At 51.0% G+C, this 17,078-nt stretch overlaps 2 protein-coding genes across 2 annotated transcripts; one reads left to right on the top strand and one right to left on the bottom strand.

The window, feature by feature from the left end:
- Nucleotides 1–915: 915 nt before the first annotated feature.
- On the top strand, nucleotides 916–2,234 carry LOC109770970 (1-aminocyclopropane-1-carboxylate oxidase homolog 1-like). Its single transcript, XM_020329684.4, has one exon. The coding sequence runs from the start codon at nucleotides 946–948 to the stop codon at nucleotides 2,146–2,148; it is 1,203 nt and encodes a 400-aa protein (XP_020185273.1). The 5' UTR covers nucleotides 916–945; the 3' UTR covers nucleotides 2,149–2,234.
- Nucleotides 2,235–3,817: 1,583 nt separating this feature from the next.
- Nucleotides 3,818–5,388, bottom strand: LOC109770971 (uncharacterized protein C594.04c). Its single transcript, XM_020329685.4, has 3 exons — nucleotides 5,081–5,388; nucleotides 4,706–4,969; nucleotides 3,818–4,514 (listed from the first exon to the last, which is right to left on the bottom strand). The coding sequence occupies exons 1-3, from the start codon at nucleotides 5,306–5,308 to the stop codon at nucleotides 4,035–4,037; spliced, it is 972 nt and encodes a 323-aa protein (XP_020185274.1). The 5' UTR covers nucleotides 5,309–5,388; the 3' UTR covers nucleotides 3,818–4,034.
- Nucleotides 5,389–17,078: the final 11,690 nt, after the last annotated feature.

A 17,078-nucleotide genomic window follows, 5' to 3' on the forward strand; every position in this document is an offset into this window, starting at 1 on the left:
CGACCTGCTCCGGACCAACGTCGCCGCGAAGAAGAGGAACACCGACCTGGCTTTTCTGATGGGCGGGGCGAACATGCTCCAGAGCACCGACGAGAAGCTCAAGGCGTGGTACATGGCGGAGCGCGGCCTCATCCTGAACCAGCTGCCGACGGCGACGCCATTCCCGCGCCCACGCCCACGCCGACGCCAAGCCCGAGTGATGACGCCTCCACGACGCCCAGCAGCACCGAAGCCGCGCTGACACCGCCCAGCACCGAAGCAGCTCCGACACCACCGAGCCCGCGCACGCCGACTCCACCGACGCCTGAGGCCGACCCCGCCGAGTGATGCGTTGCGCACGCGAACTTGTGGCGCTCTGTTTTTTGTACGCCAGACTACATCCGATCGCTGAACTGTGACTTGTGATCGCCGGACTTGTGGCGTCTTTTGTGATGAGCGGGAACGATCAAATTCGAATTTTCCGCACCCTAGGGATGGCGCCTGGGGGCGTGACTGGGAGCTAGGTCGCCCCCAGGGGCCGAGCTAGCGCCGGTTCGCCCCCAGGCCGCTCTTTTTAGGCGCCCTGGGTGGCCGAACGGATGGAGATGCTCTTAGCTAACGAGTTTTGAGTTTTCGTTTGAGCCCCGAGTGTGCTGCAAAAAAAGTGTTCACCTATTCACATAAAAAAGCAAAGACATTGGGTTTGTTTACAAAAAAACTCACATGGACGTCGACGTCGAGATTTAACTAATTCTTCGGTCGACTGAGAATTATAGCAAGACTGAATAAAACATGCGTGTGTTTTTTTCAACCGTCCAATATTGCATATTGCCAACGGAGTAAATCATTGGTAAAAATCTTGTCTTAACGAAACAAAATTTCCAGATATTTTTTGCATACTTTCTCTTGTCTGCTCACGGCCAATTTAGTAGCCGGTGATGTAACGCTGGTGATGGGCAGCAAACCATGAGATATCACCGGCGGCAACACGAGCCACGACTTCACTTCACCCGTGGCACTCACAGACCAGTGAACCAAAAGGAGCAGGCGGCACCGATCACTCCACGGCGCGTCCATGCCATGGCCTCCGCCCAGCCCCTGCGCGCCCTCAATCTCAAGGCGTTCGACGAGACGAGGGCCGGCGTCAAAGGCCTGGTCGACGCGGGCGTCACCGCCGTCCCGTCCATCTTCCACCACCCGCCGGAGTCCCTCACCCACGGCGCGCCTCGACCTCAGCGCTTCACCGTGCCGGTCATCAACCTGTCATGTGCCGTGGGCACCACGCGGGCCGCGGTGGTCGCGCAGGTGAGGGCGGCCGCGGAGACGGCGGGCTTCTTCCAGGTGGTGGGCCACGGCGTGCCGGAGGCGGCCACGTCGGCGATGCTGGCGGCGGTGCGGGGCTTCATCGAGGAGCCCGTGGAGGCCAAGGCGCCGTACTACACGCGGGACACCGGCCGGCGCGTGAGATACCAGAGCAACCTCGACCTGTTCCAGTCGACGGCGGCCAACTGGCGCGACACGCTCTTCGTGGAGATGCTGCCGGAGCCGCCGGCGCCCGAGGAGCTCCCGGCGGCGTGCAGGCGCGTCGCGCCGGAGTACGCGCGGCTGGTGCAGCGGCGGCTGGGCCGCACGCTGCTGGGGCTGCTGTCAGAGGCGCTGGGCCTCCGCCCCGGCCACCTGGAGGAGGAGCACGGGTGCCTGGAGGGGCTCAGCCTCGCCTGCCACTACTACCCGGCCTGCCCGGAGCCGCACCTCACCCTCGGCACCCCGCGGCACACCGACGCCAGCTTCCTCACCGTGCTCCTCCAGGACGCCGTCGGCGGCCTCCAGGTGCTCGTCGACCTCGAGGGCGCCCCGGCGTGGGTGGACGTGCCGCCGGTGGCGGGGGCGCTGGTGGTGAACGTCGGCGACTTCCTGCAGCTCATGTCCAACGACAGGTTCAAGAGCGTGGAGCACCGCGTGGTGTCCAACGCCGTGGGGCCACGGGTCTCGGTGGCGTGCTTCCTCCGGACGGACCGCGCCGCCGCGCCGACGAGGGTGCTGGCGCCGATCGTCGCCGACGGCGACGAGCCGCGGTACAGGAGCACCACGGTGGAGGAGGTGGTCCGGCAGTACTACAAGGTCAAGGGCCTCGCCGGCACCTCTGCACTCCAGCACTTCAGGCTCTGAATCCCCCAAAAATGTATATTCACTCTGCTATGTCTGCTCTGCACCGTCCTCCAGCCATGCCTTCTAAATTTTGATTGATGCACAAAGCCAAATAGTAACAAGTTGAGTGCTTCATTCAAAAGCAAAACAAAACAAAACAAAACATTGGGGTCGGTATGCTTAACTGAGCCTCGTTTCCAAGCGATCGGCCAGAAAGAGCAGAGCAAAAGTAACAAGCATGAATTCTGAGTTTTAAAATTCCAAACGCTTTGTGCCCATCATCACTTCCTCTATGGGCACTCACACAGCCACACTGCCTTTCTATTCTCTAGACTAGAGGAGCCTTTCGGCGAAAGTTGAGCAGTCTGCAGACTAGTTTACCCTGTCTGATGAGCAACTGGCAGTTGATTACATACTGAGAGAGATTCTTAAGTTCATCAATTCGGGGGACCGTATGTCGAATAGCATCGCAAAAGTGCAGCATTTGATCAAAGTGTACCTTTCTCTAGGGTTATCGGAGTGTGCTTTCGAAAGCCGATGTTGATCCATGATGAATATTCTTGAAGAGATCGATGGCATGTCCTTGACGAGGCATCATCATCTTCATGCATGTGCTCTGTTTGGGCTGTCCAGTCTCCACCAGGGTTCACCTTTTCGGTCAAATTTTGGCTGAAATTCAACCACATTTTGAGTTACTGCTGAGCCTGGCTCGAATCCAGGGTTTGCCAATGTCGGCGGTGGCACTGATACCTCAGTAAAATTTAAATTTCAGCGAGCAATTTGCTCCGCTTGATGAACAGTCCACCGGTATAGCATATGTTCCATGTGTCCATTGCTGCTGCCTTTCTTTCACCTTTCGGAGACCAAGGAAACACCGCCGGAACCAACAAAACGGCGGCAAGTAACAGCTGGTAAATAACTGCCATTCAAATTCTTGAATCCTCAGAAAAGCCCGGGAAACCAGCCAAAGCATGTCCTAATTATGGTCTTCTCCTTATCCTCTTGTTACTGTCCAACAAATTTCCTTGCTCCTCTACTACAAATAGCCCTTCCTCCTCGGCCGTCGGTACCCCTCCGCCATTCTTCCCCGCGTTCGCTGCCAAGGCACCAACGCGCCGGTCGGTGGTCGGTGCCGGCAGCGATCGACGGCCGGAGCAATCCATAACGGGCTATGGGTTCCTGTGCTAGCCGTCCAAGGGGTTTCCCTGAGTGGGAGAAGCCCATGGTGGATGACATGCCGGTCACCCCTAAGGCTGTCGCTGCACCCGTAGAACCAGATGCTCCGGTTGTCGAGGACAAGTATGAGGTCCTTGTCGTTGAAGCGCCATTGGTCGACCCCTCGACACCAAAAGCCGAGGACGCCTGCAAGGTGAATGAAGAGCTTATCCCCGAGGTCAGCGAGCTGCCGGTGCCAATGACTGAGGAGGCTGAAGAGGCTACCGAGGTCGTTGTCGTCGTCGAGGAGGTCACAGTGGCTGCAGAGAAGCAAAACTGACTGTCAGTTAGCTGAGTGTTTTGTCGGACAAACTAACTTATATTGTTTACGTTTGATGTAAAAGACCTTGCTGCGTTAACATATGGGAAATCTGGGGATGGCCAAAATGCAACTGACCTGGTTTGGCAGTCCATATTGCATTGGTAACTTCAATGTCATGATTCTCAGAGCAAACACAAAGTTGGCAGTAAGATCTGAGTCTGGACAATCCGCAATCAGTTTCATATATCTGATGGAGATGATGAACAAGTTTGGGATACATAAATTTGATCAGGATACATGTTACAGTTGGTACGGTTAATTACACATAAACAGCGCAAACGACATAATCACGACGCGAGACGAGACGAAGGAACAACATGGTGAGCAACATGGAGAAGGAACACGGCCAACACAAAATACACCTGGAATCCTAGGTCTCCTTTTCCTTTGGTTCAGGGAGGGACTTCCTGAACCAGGGGATCAGAACAGAGGTCCTCTTCTGGTACAGCCTGTAGGCCTCTGCCCGGTGCTCCTGCTTCAGCATGCGCCGCTCGACGAGCACGGTGACGTAGCCGAGGCACATGCTGTTGACAAGCGCCCCGATGAACATCCACCGCTGCCCCAGGTTCCAGGCGAAGAGATACACGCCCCACCACCAGAGCTGCTCGCCGAAATAGTTCGGGTGGCGCGAGTACCCCCACAGGCCGTCCTCCAGGGTGGGGACTGTCGGTTCGCCAAGCTGCTTCAGTTTTTCGTTCCTGGTCACGAACTGGTGCAGCTGGGTGTCAGCAAAGTAGGCGATCACGACCCCGGCGATGCAGACAATCGTCGCCACGAGGTCCCAGATGCCCAATGGCTGGTCGCTGGAGTGGATGGCGTACATCGGCAGACAAATGCCAATCAGAAACACCTGCATCCAGCAAACACGCCACTTTTGTCAATCAGGTGTAACAAGTTTGTGACCACCATGAATTTCGACCGAGCTGATTTATGTAGCAAAAATAGCAGCAGGGTATTTCTTCAAACACATTTCACTCATGTACCAGAAGTTCTGAAAACAAGCAAGCATTCTACCGAATGGTCAAAAAGGCCTGAATTTACCTGCTGCGAGAGGTAGACGGCGAAGAAGGACATCCACCACCACGTCTTGCCGTACTGCCCGCGCATCTCGGAGAACCTCCAGTCCTCCTGCTTGCCCCACTGCCACCCTTCCCTCCTGAAGTAGTTGTGCGTCAGCCGCGCGCTCCACACCCAGGTCAGCGCCACCGCCGCCGCCGACCTCGCCGTGTTGGCCATGGCGGCCGGGTGCGCCCGGAAGTAGTGCAGCAGCATCACCGGGATGACGGTCCAGTACAGGTCGATGAGCTGCGACGCAAGCCACGCATTTCGTCAAACAGGTACGGTGCAAGCGACGTCCAGCGACACATAGCATGGGCGAGGCCAATCATTGGAGCGGCGAGATGGGATTTCGCTTACCCAGTTGTTGGAGAGGAGGTGGCCGATGAGCCAGAAGAGGACGTCGACGTTGAGGAGGAACAAGACGTTGGCGAGGAGGAGCGGGTGCGCGGCGCACCACGAGGACACCGGGCTGGCTGCGACGGTGCTGTGGTCGTCTTGGGGGCGGACGAAGGCGAGGTAGAAGAGGACGGACGGGAGCGGGACGAGGAAGGCGATGGCCATGTTCTTGAGGTTGCCGCCGGCCATGGCGACCGCGCTGCGAGTGTCTCGGTGGCGGGTGGTGTGCGTGTTGGGAGCTGAGCGGAGCGGAGCGGAGAGGGTGTGTGTTGGTGTGTTCCATGGGCGCCGTTTTATAGCGTTGGGACTCAGTAAAGCTTTGGAATTTTCAGTTTCCCCTTCGCGTTGTGGATGGCTCAATCATGTGTTAAGCTTTGATTTAGGCCCCATTTTGATGTTTATAGCCCCATTTTGATGTTGATACATACCTACAGTTTTTGCTTTCAGATTTCATTGAAGAAAAATACGCACATGGGAATAAACACGTGAATTTTCTTACAAAAAAGAGTGGACACATGACAAAGGACATTGAGATAGACTATGATTGCCCCGGTGGGTGTATTTGGTTCGAGAGATAGATTTTGGTGACCGTGGGTATCCCCAACCAGCTGACTAGGGATAGCCATTTTTTCTATTTGGTTGAGTGAGATGATAATGGTTGAAGATGGCCGCTCATACGTTTGGTTTGAGAGATGAACAACGGATGGGAGCTGTGGTTACCCTTTTTCCATTGTTATGGCGAGCTTATTATCAAAACCTGCAATCCCAACCACTCGAAAATGCAAGTCAACATACAGACCGATAACTTGCATCACACACACCTTCCTTAATCCTCAACACAGACCATTTGCCACTTCCGAGATCGACAGAAATCAAGAGCGCGTGGGGGCCAACGCCGACGTAGCTGTTGAGAGAGATTGTGTGCACCATGGCCGAGGTTAGGTGCACTGCAAAGAAGGCCACTGGCACCGAGAGCGTGCCTCCCGCGCAGGCGGCGAGGTTGTCGGGAAGCTACGCGGTTTTTCTGTAAGGATGTTTGTAAGGTACTATATATGATCCTTGACATATGGTGATGTTAGGAAGTGCAAGGTGCTGATTTTTAGAATTTGGAATTCGAGAGTTTGATTATGATCGACTCCACGATTTTGATCAAGATTTAAAACAAATTTCACTCTTGCGGGGGACCAGTCGATGGACGACGACCAAAGTGGTGGGCAAGACGTGGAGGTTGGAGCGCCATGCCTTGTTGACGCATGCATGGGACCAATCTTTCATACTGTATGGTGGGTAGATGCCATTGTCTTGTACAGTAATAAGTTGTGCTATCGCATGAACACTCACTCTCGGCTTAACAAGCAACCCAGACCACAATCTACTCGTTCTTTTTCTGAACTTTTTCTCCCTAGCCACCGCACAAATTGAACAGGCCGGCACAGGTGCCTTGCGGCGATGATTAAGGTACGTGGCTAATTAAGCTATTATTAGGTCGTAGCGTGGGTGTAATGATGGGCTTAGTTTGGCACCCCTTTCTCTACCTAGGACCACACTCACTGACAGGCTCATCGCTGTAGGTGTACGCGTACGTCTCTTTCCTTCACTGCAGATCCATCCCTCAAGCAGTGCGCACCCACGCTACGCTCCAGCACGCCGCATGCATGCGGTCCCTCCGATCTCCAGATATGCAGCTCTATTCTGCAGTTTGTTTTCGTTACTTTAAGCCTTCGATTTGATATATAACAAGGTAAAAACCAAAAGGAACTGCGATGAAGATCATGCATGCACGTAGATCGATCAAGGTGGCGTCCATGCGCGAGCAGCTTTCGGCCCTGGTCGATGATCCATCCATCCCTCTTCGGTCGATCATGAAAGTTGAGGGTGAACGTACGGCGAACCAATCAATGGACGATGATTGCTGTCGACGGCGCCGTCCGTCCGGCGGATCCCAGTAGCCCAACGGATCGATCGTTTGTCTAATTGATTGATGATCCCACTAGTACCATATACTCATCACCATGTTGGAGGTTATTGCGTTTGTGCTCCCTTCTTTTTCTTTATACTACCCTTTTTCATAAGTGTTCTTGCTTTGTTTTTGCCGTAAATTAAGGAGGTTCGGGGAGATTAACTAATTAAGGGCATGAACAGTGGTCGATAAGGCAATTTTATCTCAATCTCGCCACGTAATCCAGAGGTGACACACAAATGATGTACAACGGGTGGTCTCTTAATCTTGTCTCTAGTTCCTAAAAATCTGGTGAGACATTTGTTGCTAACAGATCACCCCTTAACTAGAGGATACCCCATGCGTTGGTGCGGGAATTGGTCGAAGCAAATTTGAGTTGACACATGAGAGCCATAATAAAAAATAAATATGACTTATTATATTTGTAACAATATTTATTGAAGGGAAAATATTTTTTTTCATGCATGGCTGAATGTTGTGATGGGTCTTTTCCCATGCATGTTGAGGTGGGCCTTATCCCATTCATAAATGTACGATGATGTGGCATATATGCATGTTGAGATAAATAAATTAGTGAGGATGACTCTCTTAGGTATATAGGATAAGACATCTCTCAGGACATAAGGAACTGCACTGACTAAGATTACTTACTATAAAGGAGATCGAGGAGAGGGTACCTAACGGAAAAAACGTAACTAATTGTAGAAGAACCGCACTGACTAAGATTGCTTACTATAAAGGAGATCGAGGAGAGGGTACCTGACGGAAAAACGTAACTAATTGTAGAAGAACCGCACTGACTAAGATTACCCACGTCGACAAAGTAGACCGAGGAGAGGGTATCTAAAGACAGAACATAGCTAATTGCAGACGAACTGCATTGACTAAGATTATTCACTACAAAGCAGATTGGCAGAGGGTATCTAATGGCAGAACATAGCTAATTGCAGACAGAGTTGCACTCAAAGCAGATCGAGCAGAGGACTAATGGTAGAACATATCTAATTGCAGAACAAAGTAATGTGAGCATGACTGTAGCTAGATGAGTACATGGTTTAATAAATATGTGGTTAAATTTGTATATTGTTTAATCCCTCATATATGGTTTAATAAATTTGTGGTTAAAATTTGTACATTAGTTCTCCAAAAACGAGTATATCTAAAGCAATCCCTCATATATGATTAAATTCATACTCTAGAATTTTCTACAGATATGTATTCCTAATCATATAGTGGAACCACTATTATAATATTATACGTCTTAGAGATATATCTAACATAGATATGTATAAACTACATAATTTAGACAAGTATCAATTCTTTTAGTTATATTGTAGAAGATGAATTCAGCGCAACGCATGAGTACTTTTCAATAATATACATTACAACTATATAATAAATTAATAATAAAATAGGCATTTAACTTTGTTTTGTTGTTAAGTATGCCAAATAAGTAATGGAAATTTATACTCCTTAATACAATAGCATATTAAGTATAAAATTTTAGTATAAATTCGAAATATACTAAATCTAGCTAGATTTCTTTTACCTGGTTTTTTTGACTTTTTTCTATCAATGAAAAGTCGGCCAATGAGATAGGGACACGTTATTTACTGGGGCACATAGGCGTGTAAGCGCCGGGGTGGACCTAGCGATTTAGGTTACGATCTGGGGACATTCTCTCTGCCCGCATATGGGCTGCATGCCGACGTGTTTGATTTGGTCACATGGTTTTTGTCTGCTTGCTGTTTTGCCTGTGGCCGGCTGCATGGCGCCGTGATTCCTGGGCCGGCTGCTGCATGTGCGTCTGCATGCCGCCGTGGTTGATTCAACTGCATTTTTTTCTTACGTGCTTTTTTCTGCCGTTCACTTGCATGCCGTTTGAGTTTTTGCTTCTCTGTACGTGCGTGTCCATCCACGTGTTGCATGTATAGTGGTCATTGTACGATGTTGTTATACGTCGAGTGCGTTGTGTTGATTGAGAGCTCGCCACGTTATTCGGAGGTTTCTTGTTCCTGGGGGACGCTATATATAGGTGGCTCTCCCCGTTGGTTCTCTTTGCCTCGTGGGCTGCCATTTCTATTTTATGCCTATTGATGGTTCATTAATCGGGTGTGTCATGGCTGGAGCCGAGCTACTGCTTGAGGTCGTCGTGCGTTAGTGAGTGAGGGATGTCGTTGGTGGCCGACTGTCTGCTCTTCATTCATTGCGCCGGGGTCACCATGCAGTTCGTCGTCCTGTCTGCTTGCTTCTCTCTTGATTTTTTCCCTTCCTGTATGATTATTGGGTGTTTACGTGTTTGTTTTCTTGATCTTTGTAGGGGCTGGGTCTACATCTTTATAATGATTCGTCTGCTGGTGGTTTGTATATTCTGGCGGCCACAACCTCGGCGACCCGGGCTACAACGAAAGCGGCTGTGGCGGGGACGGACGATGCTCCTGCTGCGCGCGGAGCTGTCGTGGAGGTGGCTCATGCATCTGGTGCGCCTGCAGGGGCGGCGGTATTGAACTCTTGATGGTGCGCATGGCGTACGTCGTGACTCGTGAGGCAAAGCAGCCTGGGGGCGTGAGGTCGCCCGCTCGATGGTGCCTGCGTGCAGGTTTCCCGGGATCCGTCTTGGGTGCTAGAGCTATCACGCCGCCGCCACTCCAGTCGCTGCCTCCGGCCGCTGTGAAGCTCCGCTGCTCGCAAGTCGTGCGGAGACAACCGTTGCCTAGCCCAGTTTACTTGTCGGAGCCGATCCGGTGCTTAGAGAGAGAGGAGGTAGCGGTATGGGGCTCATGATGCCAAGGTCCACGGTCCAGCTGCCACTGTCTACCTCGGTCTAGGTTGAGCTCGAGGGCGGGAGCTGGCGGTGCGCTAGGGAACCGGAGGAACGAGATTGGTTAGGCAAGATCCGGATGGGAGGAATCTCCGCTGCTTCCCAGGGTCGCAGTCGTGGCCGTGCCGCCGTGCTCCACAGCATGGAGTATGCCATCGTCACGGACTCAGACGACCATTGCCCGGGTGATTCTTTGCTGTTCGCGGCGTGGTTGGTCGCCACGACACTCAACTTCGCGGATTCTACGTCCGGTGTCCGCCATCGGCCGGCTCTATGCAGGCGACTATGAGGTGGCGGGGCAGTCGACGGGCCCTGGGCATGCCGGCGCACGCGTTCTCGCCGACTAATGGGCTATTCTCCGGGACGCATTGGGGGTGCTCAGCGGCTTCGTGTTGCGCGCGTCGCTGGACGCAGCCGTCGATTAGGGATCGCTGGCGGGTGCACGAGATGGACGACCTGCTCAGGTTTGGCTACTCAATGGAGAATGACAATCAGGCGCGGATCCGCCTGACTATCACGTCACGGGAGTTGACGAAAGACGACGTCGTCACGGTATCCAGAGCCTGTACGAGAGCAATTCAAACTTCAAGGGCGTCACGCCGCCGGCGACGAGCTGCAGGGAAATCCACAGCGGTCTGCGAGCATGCACTTCGCGCGGTGGAGCGGCTTGGCTGGCGTAGCGCGCACAAGCGTTTGTGTGGGTAGTTGCTCATCGATGGACGACCTTTTTTTCAGAACCTCGTGAGCATTTAAACACTGGTCACTGGGTGTGGAAGATAGCGTATATTGTATATACGTGATTTTTACATGTATAGAGCAAATCATACACGAATTAATAGATACTGGAGGCTTTCCAAAGAAAATATGATACACTTAGCAAAAATAAAATGATACTCTGAGTTCACTAAGGGCATCTCCAATGCTGGGCGCTTGGAGAGGCGCCAGGGATTTTTTCCTGCTGATATCCCGGTCGATGGGCAGTTGGAGCTGTCAAATCCTGGCATCGGACGCCAGCGGGCGCAAAAGGTTGTGTCGGACGCTTCCTTCCTTTTCTCCCTCACATGCGCCGCATAGTCAGTTTAATTAGCGTACAATTAGCGTCCATGGTTAGCATCTGGCGTTGGAAGGTCAGGCTCTTAGATTTTTCTAATTTAATACTATTATTTTGTTTCCTTCGTAAGCGCCTGGTCAGGCGCCTGGCATTGTAGATGCCCTAAGCGATTCATTCCTTCTTGATTTTCTGGGCGATCTCTTCTTTCCTCGACGGTTTTCTTATCTACTCCATCGGGTGGATGCGCAGAGAGAGGAAGAGTTCCCATGTATGCGAGCTCTTACGCCGGGTAGGGAATTCAGACTATAAACGAGTACAACCAATCAGCTGCATGCAAACTACCTCGATCTATATACCCGATCCATGCAAAACCAGGATGGTAAATCAATCCTAAATTAACTTAACAGGTCAATTCTTTCCTTTGTATATCTTTTCTTCTTGTCAAGCCTTTCCTTGGGTCCTTCCTTACGCGTAGAGTAAAAAAAAGGAGGAAGTACAAGCTAACAAGAAAAATAATTTATCACATGGCATATGTAATAAGCTATAAAAAACCAGAAAAATAATTTTCCCTGGGGGTTCGGTTCGAGGGGAGTATTGAGGATCAGTAATTAACTGCTTTACACGAGAAATGTTGGGAGGTTAACATAAATCTAGGAAAGAAATTGGACGCATGGACTGGCTTAAACTGAACTTTGTAAATCGTTCATCTTACCGTCCTCAATTTGTAGAAATTGCAAAATTACCACATATACATGGATTTTACAAGAAATATGCAACACCTTTGATTTAAAAGTACATCAGTTCGATCATTTTTTTTTGAACTTACTTGTGTCAACATGGATGTACTAATCCCATCTAACAATTTCTGAGACATTATACTACTCCATATACCCACAGCACTCATACCCGATGATCCGATAGTACCGTGCACCAGGCTTAAACCACCTTGGGATCACCTTCAAGAATTGTATTTTTCTAAATGTACCATCTACTGCCTTAACTTTACAATAAAATAATAGACTAAATTCATAATTTTTATAAACCTAGATATATGACTATTAGCAAAAAAATTAACTATAAAGCATCCATACACATCAATAAACATATCATTCCCACATTTACACTATTATATAACCAGATGATCCTTAAGACCATATTTATTTATACACAAACAAACACAAACCAATGACAAAGTTAAGATATCATTTCAAATTAGTTCCAACCAGCCTTTGCAATAGCATATCTACATGCCTTTCTATCATCCCATTTCATAGTTCATTTTGCATCAAAGAAAAGCATTATTTTCCCAATTTAGACCCTCCGTTTCAAATTAGCCATCTTCCCAAGTGAACATATGATTCTCTCCACAACTTCCTATGTGTATTCACGTCAAATATAACACATTGGTCCGATCAACTATATCTTCTATCAAATCAAACATGTTATCATCCGATACGAGTACCTTCACACTACATACTTTCACAATAAAAATGTAACAGCTACTATATTTCTTCTCACCAAGACCTCTACTTTCGAAACTGACTTTTCTTTCACAAATAGTGTTCGGAATATCCACAAAGAGACCTCTTCATTCAACGTACCCCATATTTGCGATCCTCAAAACATAACAATCAGCACAATTATTAAGACAAGGGAAAAAAGTTATCGTACAATCCACAAGTAAAATTAATCTACCTTTATCTTCTCCATCTCCAATCATTCGCAATGCCCAACTATGTTGCCCATCCATATTTTCCATTACATAAGCAACAAATGGCATTTACACACGTACCATATCGATGGGGTGCGGCTCGCAATGCCCAACTATGTTGCCCATCCATATTTTCCATTACATAAGCAACAAATGGCATTTACACACGTACCATATCGATGGGGTGCGGCGTGCCGCCGCACGGGCTAAGCTAGTTATATATGAGGGACGAGGAGGCAAGGATCCACATGGCGAGGCCGAATTCACTGTTTTTTGACCCTTTTTGTAACCTTTGGCGGAGAACGAGCGGAGGAGACCTTTGGCGGAGAACGAGCGGAGGAGAGAACGAGTGGAGGAGATAAGGCTGGAGGAGGAAGCGGCGGACTCGCTCGCGCAAGGGACACGTGTCGTGCGTCTGACCCAGTTACGCGAGGATGTTTTTAAATGTTTTCCATAATTCATATGCTAATATTAATTGGACAAATTGTTTAGTTTTTATTGGGCAAAATAAAAAGAAAAAAAAACAGCCATAGAAAGCTCGAACACGGGACCTCCTCAATTAAACCTGCACACGCTAGCCAACTCTCCACCAGAGTGCTTCTATATTACTAGATGCCACACCTAATTTATATCTTCCAGACCCTACCGCCAAGGACTATGCCGGTGGGGTATTTTCAAGTCCTACTGCCATAGCCCTTCGCGGTAGGCTGTGTTACTCTACCGCCAAGGACGATGGCGGTAGGAAAAGGGTCAGATCACGAAATTTTTTCGAACCGGAGTCAGATCGCGCTAAAATTTACAAAAAGAGTCAAAACAATGAATTCGGCCACATGGCGAGCGCGACGTTGTACGCCTGGATGGTGAACAAGTTTGCCAAGGAGGAGAGGTATAGCCTGTTGTAGACGTACATGCCTGCGGTGCTCTAGGTGATGCCGGCGGCTAGCGCTCGTACTCTATTTTCATCATGTTGTCCGCGATGCTGGCGAAGTCCGCCAGACACAGCAGTTGGCTAACCATGGCGACAAACCTACATGTAACACAAAAATAATTCGCATTCTAGAGATTAGTTTTCACTTTCTTCATCAGAATGAAAAGATCAAACAACCAATCAAAAATCATCAAGCAAGTTAAACATCCCACGTAGTAGTTACCATTGCTGAAAAATGCCATCGAGGACGTGTTGTAGGGTGGAACCCTAGATGGAGATCTTTCACGAATTGGAGGAAAAATCCCCAAGAACACGAAGAACACAAGAGAGGGGAAACACTTAAATTGACTAGATCCAATCACACATATGCTAGATCCAATCACACATGGAGAGATACAAGGGTCCAAATCCAACACAAGAAGATACAAGAGGTAACTTGTTGAGGATATAACCCTTAGAGTCACCCGCCAGGAGGGGCCGGGTTTACTCATAATGGTCATCACGCGAAGCCCAGTACCGAGCTTGAAGACGGCGGGTCAATGATGGGCCTAAGACCCGGAGATGGCTTAAGGCCCGTAGTGATAAACCGCCGTATGGCAAGACTTGTAGTGTAAGGCAAGAGTAGTTGAGAGACCGAGCCGGACACTCTTATGAGGCGGCCAGGACTCTGAGAGCTGCCGGGCGTCAACCTCTCTATATAAAGGGACGACCCGGCGGCGGTTTAGGGACAAGTAAGATCTCGTCGAGAGCCAGGCATAGCAATTAAGCTCCCTGGCCATCGAAACCATAATCAATACCACCTCAACTGGACGTAGGCTTTTACCTTCACCGTAAGGGGCCGAACCAGTATAACCCCCGTGTTCCTTGTCCCGTTAAACCCCTTTAAGCTTCCTAGCTGCGATGGCTCCACGACTAAATCCTAGCTCGAGGACATCTGCCGTGACAATTCCACGACGGTTGGCGCCCACCGTGGGGCCAGCGCACGGTGGATTTGAGTTCTTGAAGGGCAGCTTCGAAGGGCTCAAGGGATACGCTGTGGGCCGGATGACCAAGAGTCGTCGCGGCAAGCTCTACATCGACGATACAAACTGGGGCCCCGACGCCGGCTCAATTGAGTACGGGCACCGGGTCCCCTTCGGCGGAATTCATGTCTTCATTGGCAAGATTGGTGAGCCGGGCCCTGAGCCGGGTCTTTGTGCCGATCTCATCGAGACGGCTCAGCGCGCACGACCCGCCCGGGCCCTACCTGCCTTGAAGCATGCTTTTGTGGGATGTGTTCATGGAGGACTCTCTGATGGATCTGGATCTGGTGATGAGTCGGCCGCCGGCTCTGACGGCGAGTCGTCTACGGATGAGTCAAACTCGTTGTATCAACTTCAAGATGGCAGGCTCAGGGGTTGTTCCGATGGCGACAGCATTCCGGACCCCTTTGAACCGCCGAGCCGGGTTGGAATCTTCATGGCCGGCGCGCAACCTGTTCCAAACCCCGCCTCCGGGTCAGGAAGCCCGGTGCCTTCGCCGGCTCAGGTACTGATGGATCTTACAGATAAGATGACGGTCCTGTTGACCGCTACGGTAGCTCCGGCGGATCAAGTTCAACATGACGCGGAGGTGGCACAGTTAAAGTTGGATCTAGCAAAGGCCAAGGAGGATCTGGCGGCGGAGGGGATCAGGATGGCTGCAGAGAGGGCGGCTCTCGACGCCCAGACTCAGCTGATTCAGGCACAGTCCTTCCGGCTCACGATGGATCAGAACGCATCCAATGAGGTCATGAGAAGGAGGCATCAAAAGGCCCAATCTCGACTCCCTCCGGTTTACGATCCTCGAAACCTCTTCAACACGCCAGGTGCAGGGTCTAGTAACCCGCCGGAGATCATAGTGCCCGGGGCTGGGACACCAATTCAGCCCCAAGTAATGGGACCGCCCCGGGTGAACCCTGCCCCGCCTCAGTATGTGCCAATATCACCGGGTCATTATGCCAACCCGTTGGAAAACATGGTCGCCGCGGCGGCACGGCTGGCGGCTCTCCCAATTGATGGCGACTCTCCAATGGCGGTTGAAACCCGCCGGGTCAGGGAGCTCCTTCAGACAGCTCTGGCGCAGCAAGAGGCGTACTCTTACAGCCGGGACAGGATCCATTCAACCCCTCGTCCAGGCCGGAGCCCGAGTTATAGCAGACACATGGTTTCAGCGACCGGCTCAAGTAACGTCCGACGCCATGACTTGCCACCTGGCCATGGCCGGAGCCTTTCACGCAACAGACCAAGACAGAGCACGGCAAGAGGCGGAGCAGGTGCCTCAGTTGACGGCTTACCAGACACCCCCGGCTTATCCGACGGCTTCCGTCGACGTGGGTATCCCTACGAGGACTGGAGGTGTCCCTTATTTAGTGCCGGCTCTCCGCAATGAACGTCTACCCAAGGACTTCAAAGGGCCTAGGAAGGTGCCTAATTACACGGCTGATTTACAACCCGGAGCCTGGATTGAGAGTTACGAGATGGCCATGGAATTTCTAGAGGTCAGCGAAGCGGCGATGGCCAAGTACTTCACCATGATGTTAGATGGGACTGCCCGCACTTGGTTGAAAGGGCTGCCGCCGAATTCTATCGGGTCTTGGGCTGAGCTGAAAGCCCGGTTCATCCAAAACTTCAAAGATACCTGTAGGCAGTCTATGTCAATTGTGGATTTGACTAACTGTAAACAGCAGGAGGGTGAGTCTACGACACATTGGGTTCGCCGGGTCAAAGAGATAATACATTCATCTGATAAGATGGATGCCGGCTCTGCAGTCTTGATGTTGGAGCAGAATTGTCGTTTCCTGCCCCTGAAGATGAAGCTCGGGCGGCTCAAGCGCGACTGCAATGATATGGGTACGCTGATGGCGGCTCTCGTCAAGTACGCCGACTCTGATAGTACCAAGGACCCCGCGTTAGATGATGAAAGGACAGGGAAGGGAAAGAAGAACGGCAATGGCAAGGGTCCTCAGCATAACCCAGCAAATCAAGGAGGTAACAAGCGTAAGGCTGATGGCGGCATGGAGTTTGTGGCCAATGCCAGCTCATAGGGTAACAACCAGCGACGTAAAGGGAGGCCACCTCCTCGAGCTGGAGGGTCAGGCCCGACGCTCGAGCAGTTGTTGAATGAGCCTTGTCCAAGGCATGGCTCCAGGGAGAAGCCAGCTACTCATCTATGGAAAGATTGCGCAATCATGAAGGCCTTTAAGAATTCCAACGCCTTTAATGGCAACAATGGCCCGGGCGGCGGCTCAGGCGCCGGCGGCTTTCATGGCCCGGGCGGCGGCTCAAATTCCAATCCTCAGAATGTTCAAGGGGGCTTTAATCAGCAGTCCGGCCAGGGTCATCAACAACAGCAGGGGGGTTACCAGACCAATCCAAAGCAGCTTAACAGTGAACAGTATCACGTGTTTACCACCAGTCTGTGTAAGCGCGATCAGAAGCTTCATAAGAGGGCTGTGAATGCTGTTGAGC

This window comes from Aegilops tauschii, chromosome 2 (assembly GCF_002575655.3).
Source record: "Aegilops tauschii subsp. strangulata cultivar AL8/78 chromosome 2, Aet v6.0, whole genome shotgun sequence".
Lineage (NCBI taxonomy): Eukaryota > Viridiplantae > Streptophyta > Magnoliopsida > Poales > Poaceae > Aegilops > Aegilops tauschii.

Coding starts and splice junctions, on each gene's coding strand:
- LOC109770970 (XM_020329684.4), top strand. CDS start 946: ATGAGATATCACCGGCGGCAACACGAGCCACGACTTCACTTCACCCGT.
- LOC109770971 (XM_020329685.4), bottom strand. CDS start 5,308: ATGGCCGGCGGCAACCTCAAGAACATGGCCATCGCCTTCCTCGTCCCG. Junction 4,970..5,080: donor ACCTCCTCTCCAACAACTGG/GTAAGCGAAATC, acceptor CTTGCGTCGCAG/CTCATCGACCTGTACTGGAC. Junction 4,515..4,705: donor CCGTCTACCTCTCGCAGCAG/GTAAATTCAGGC, acceptor TGCTGGATGCAG/GTGTTTCTGATTGGCATTTG.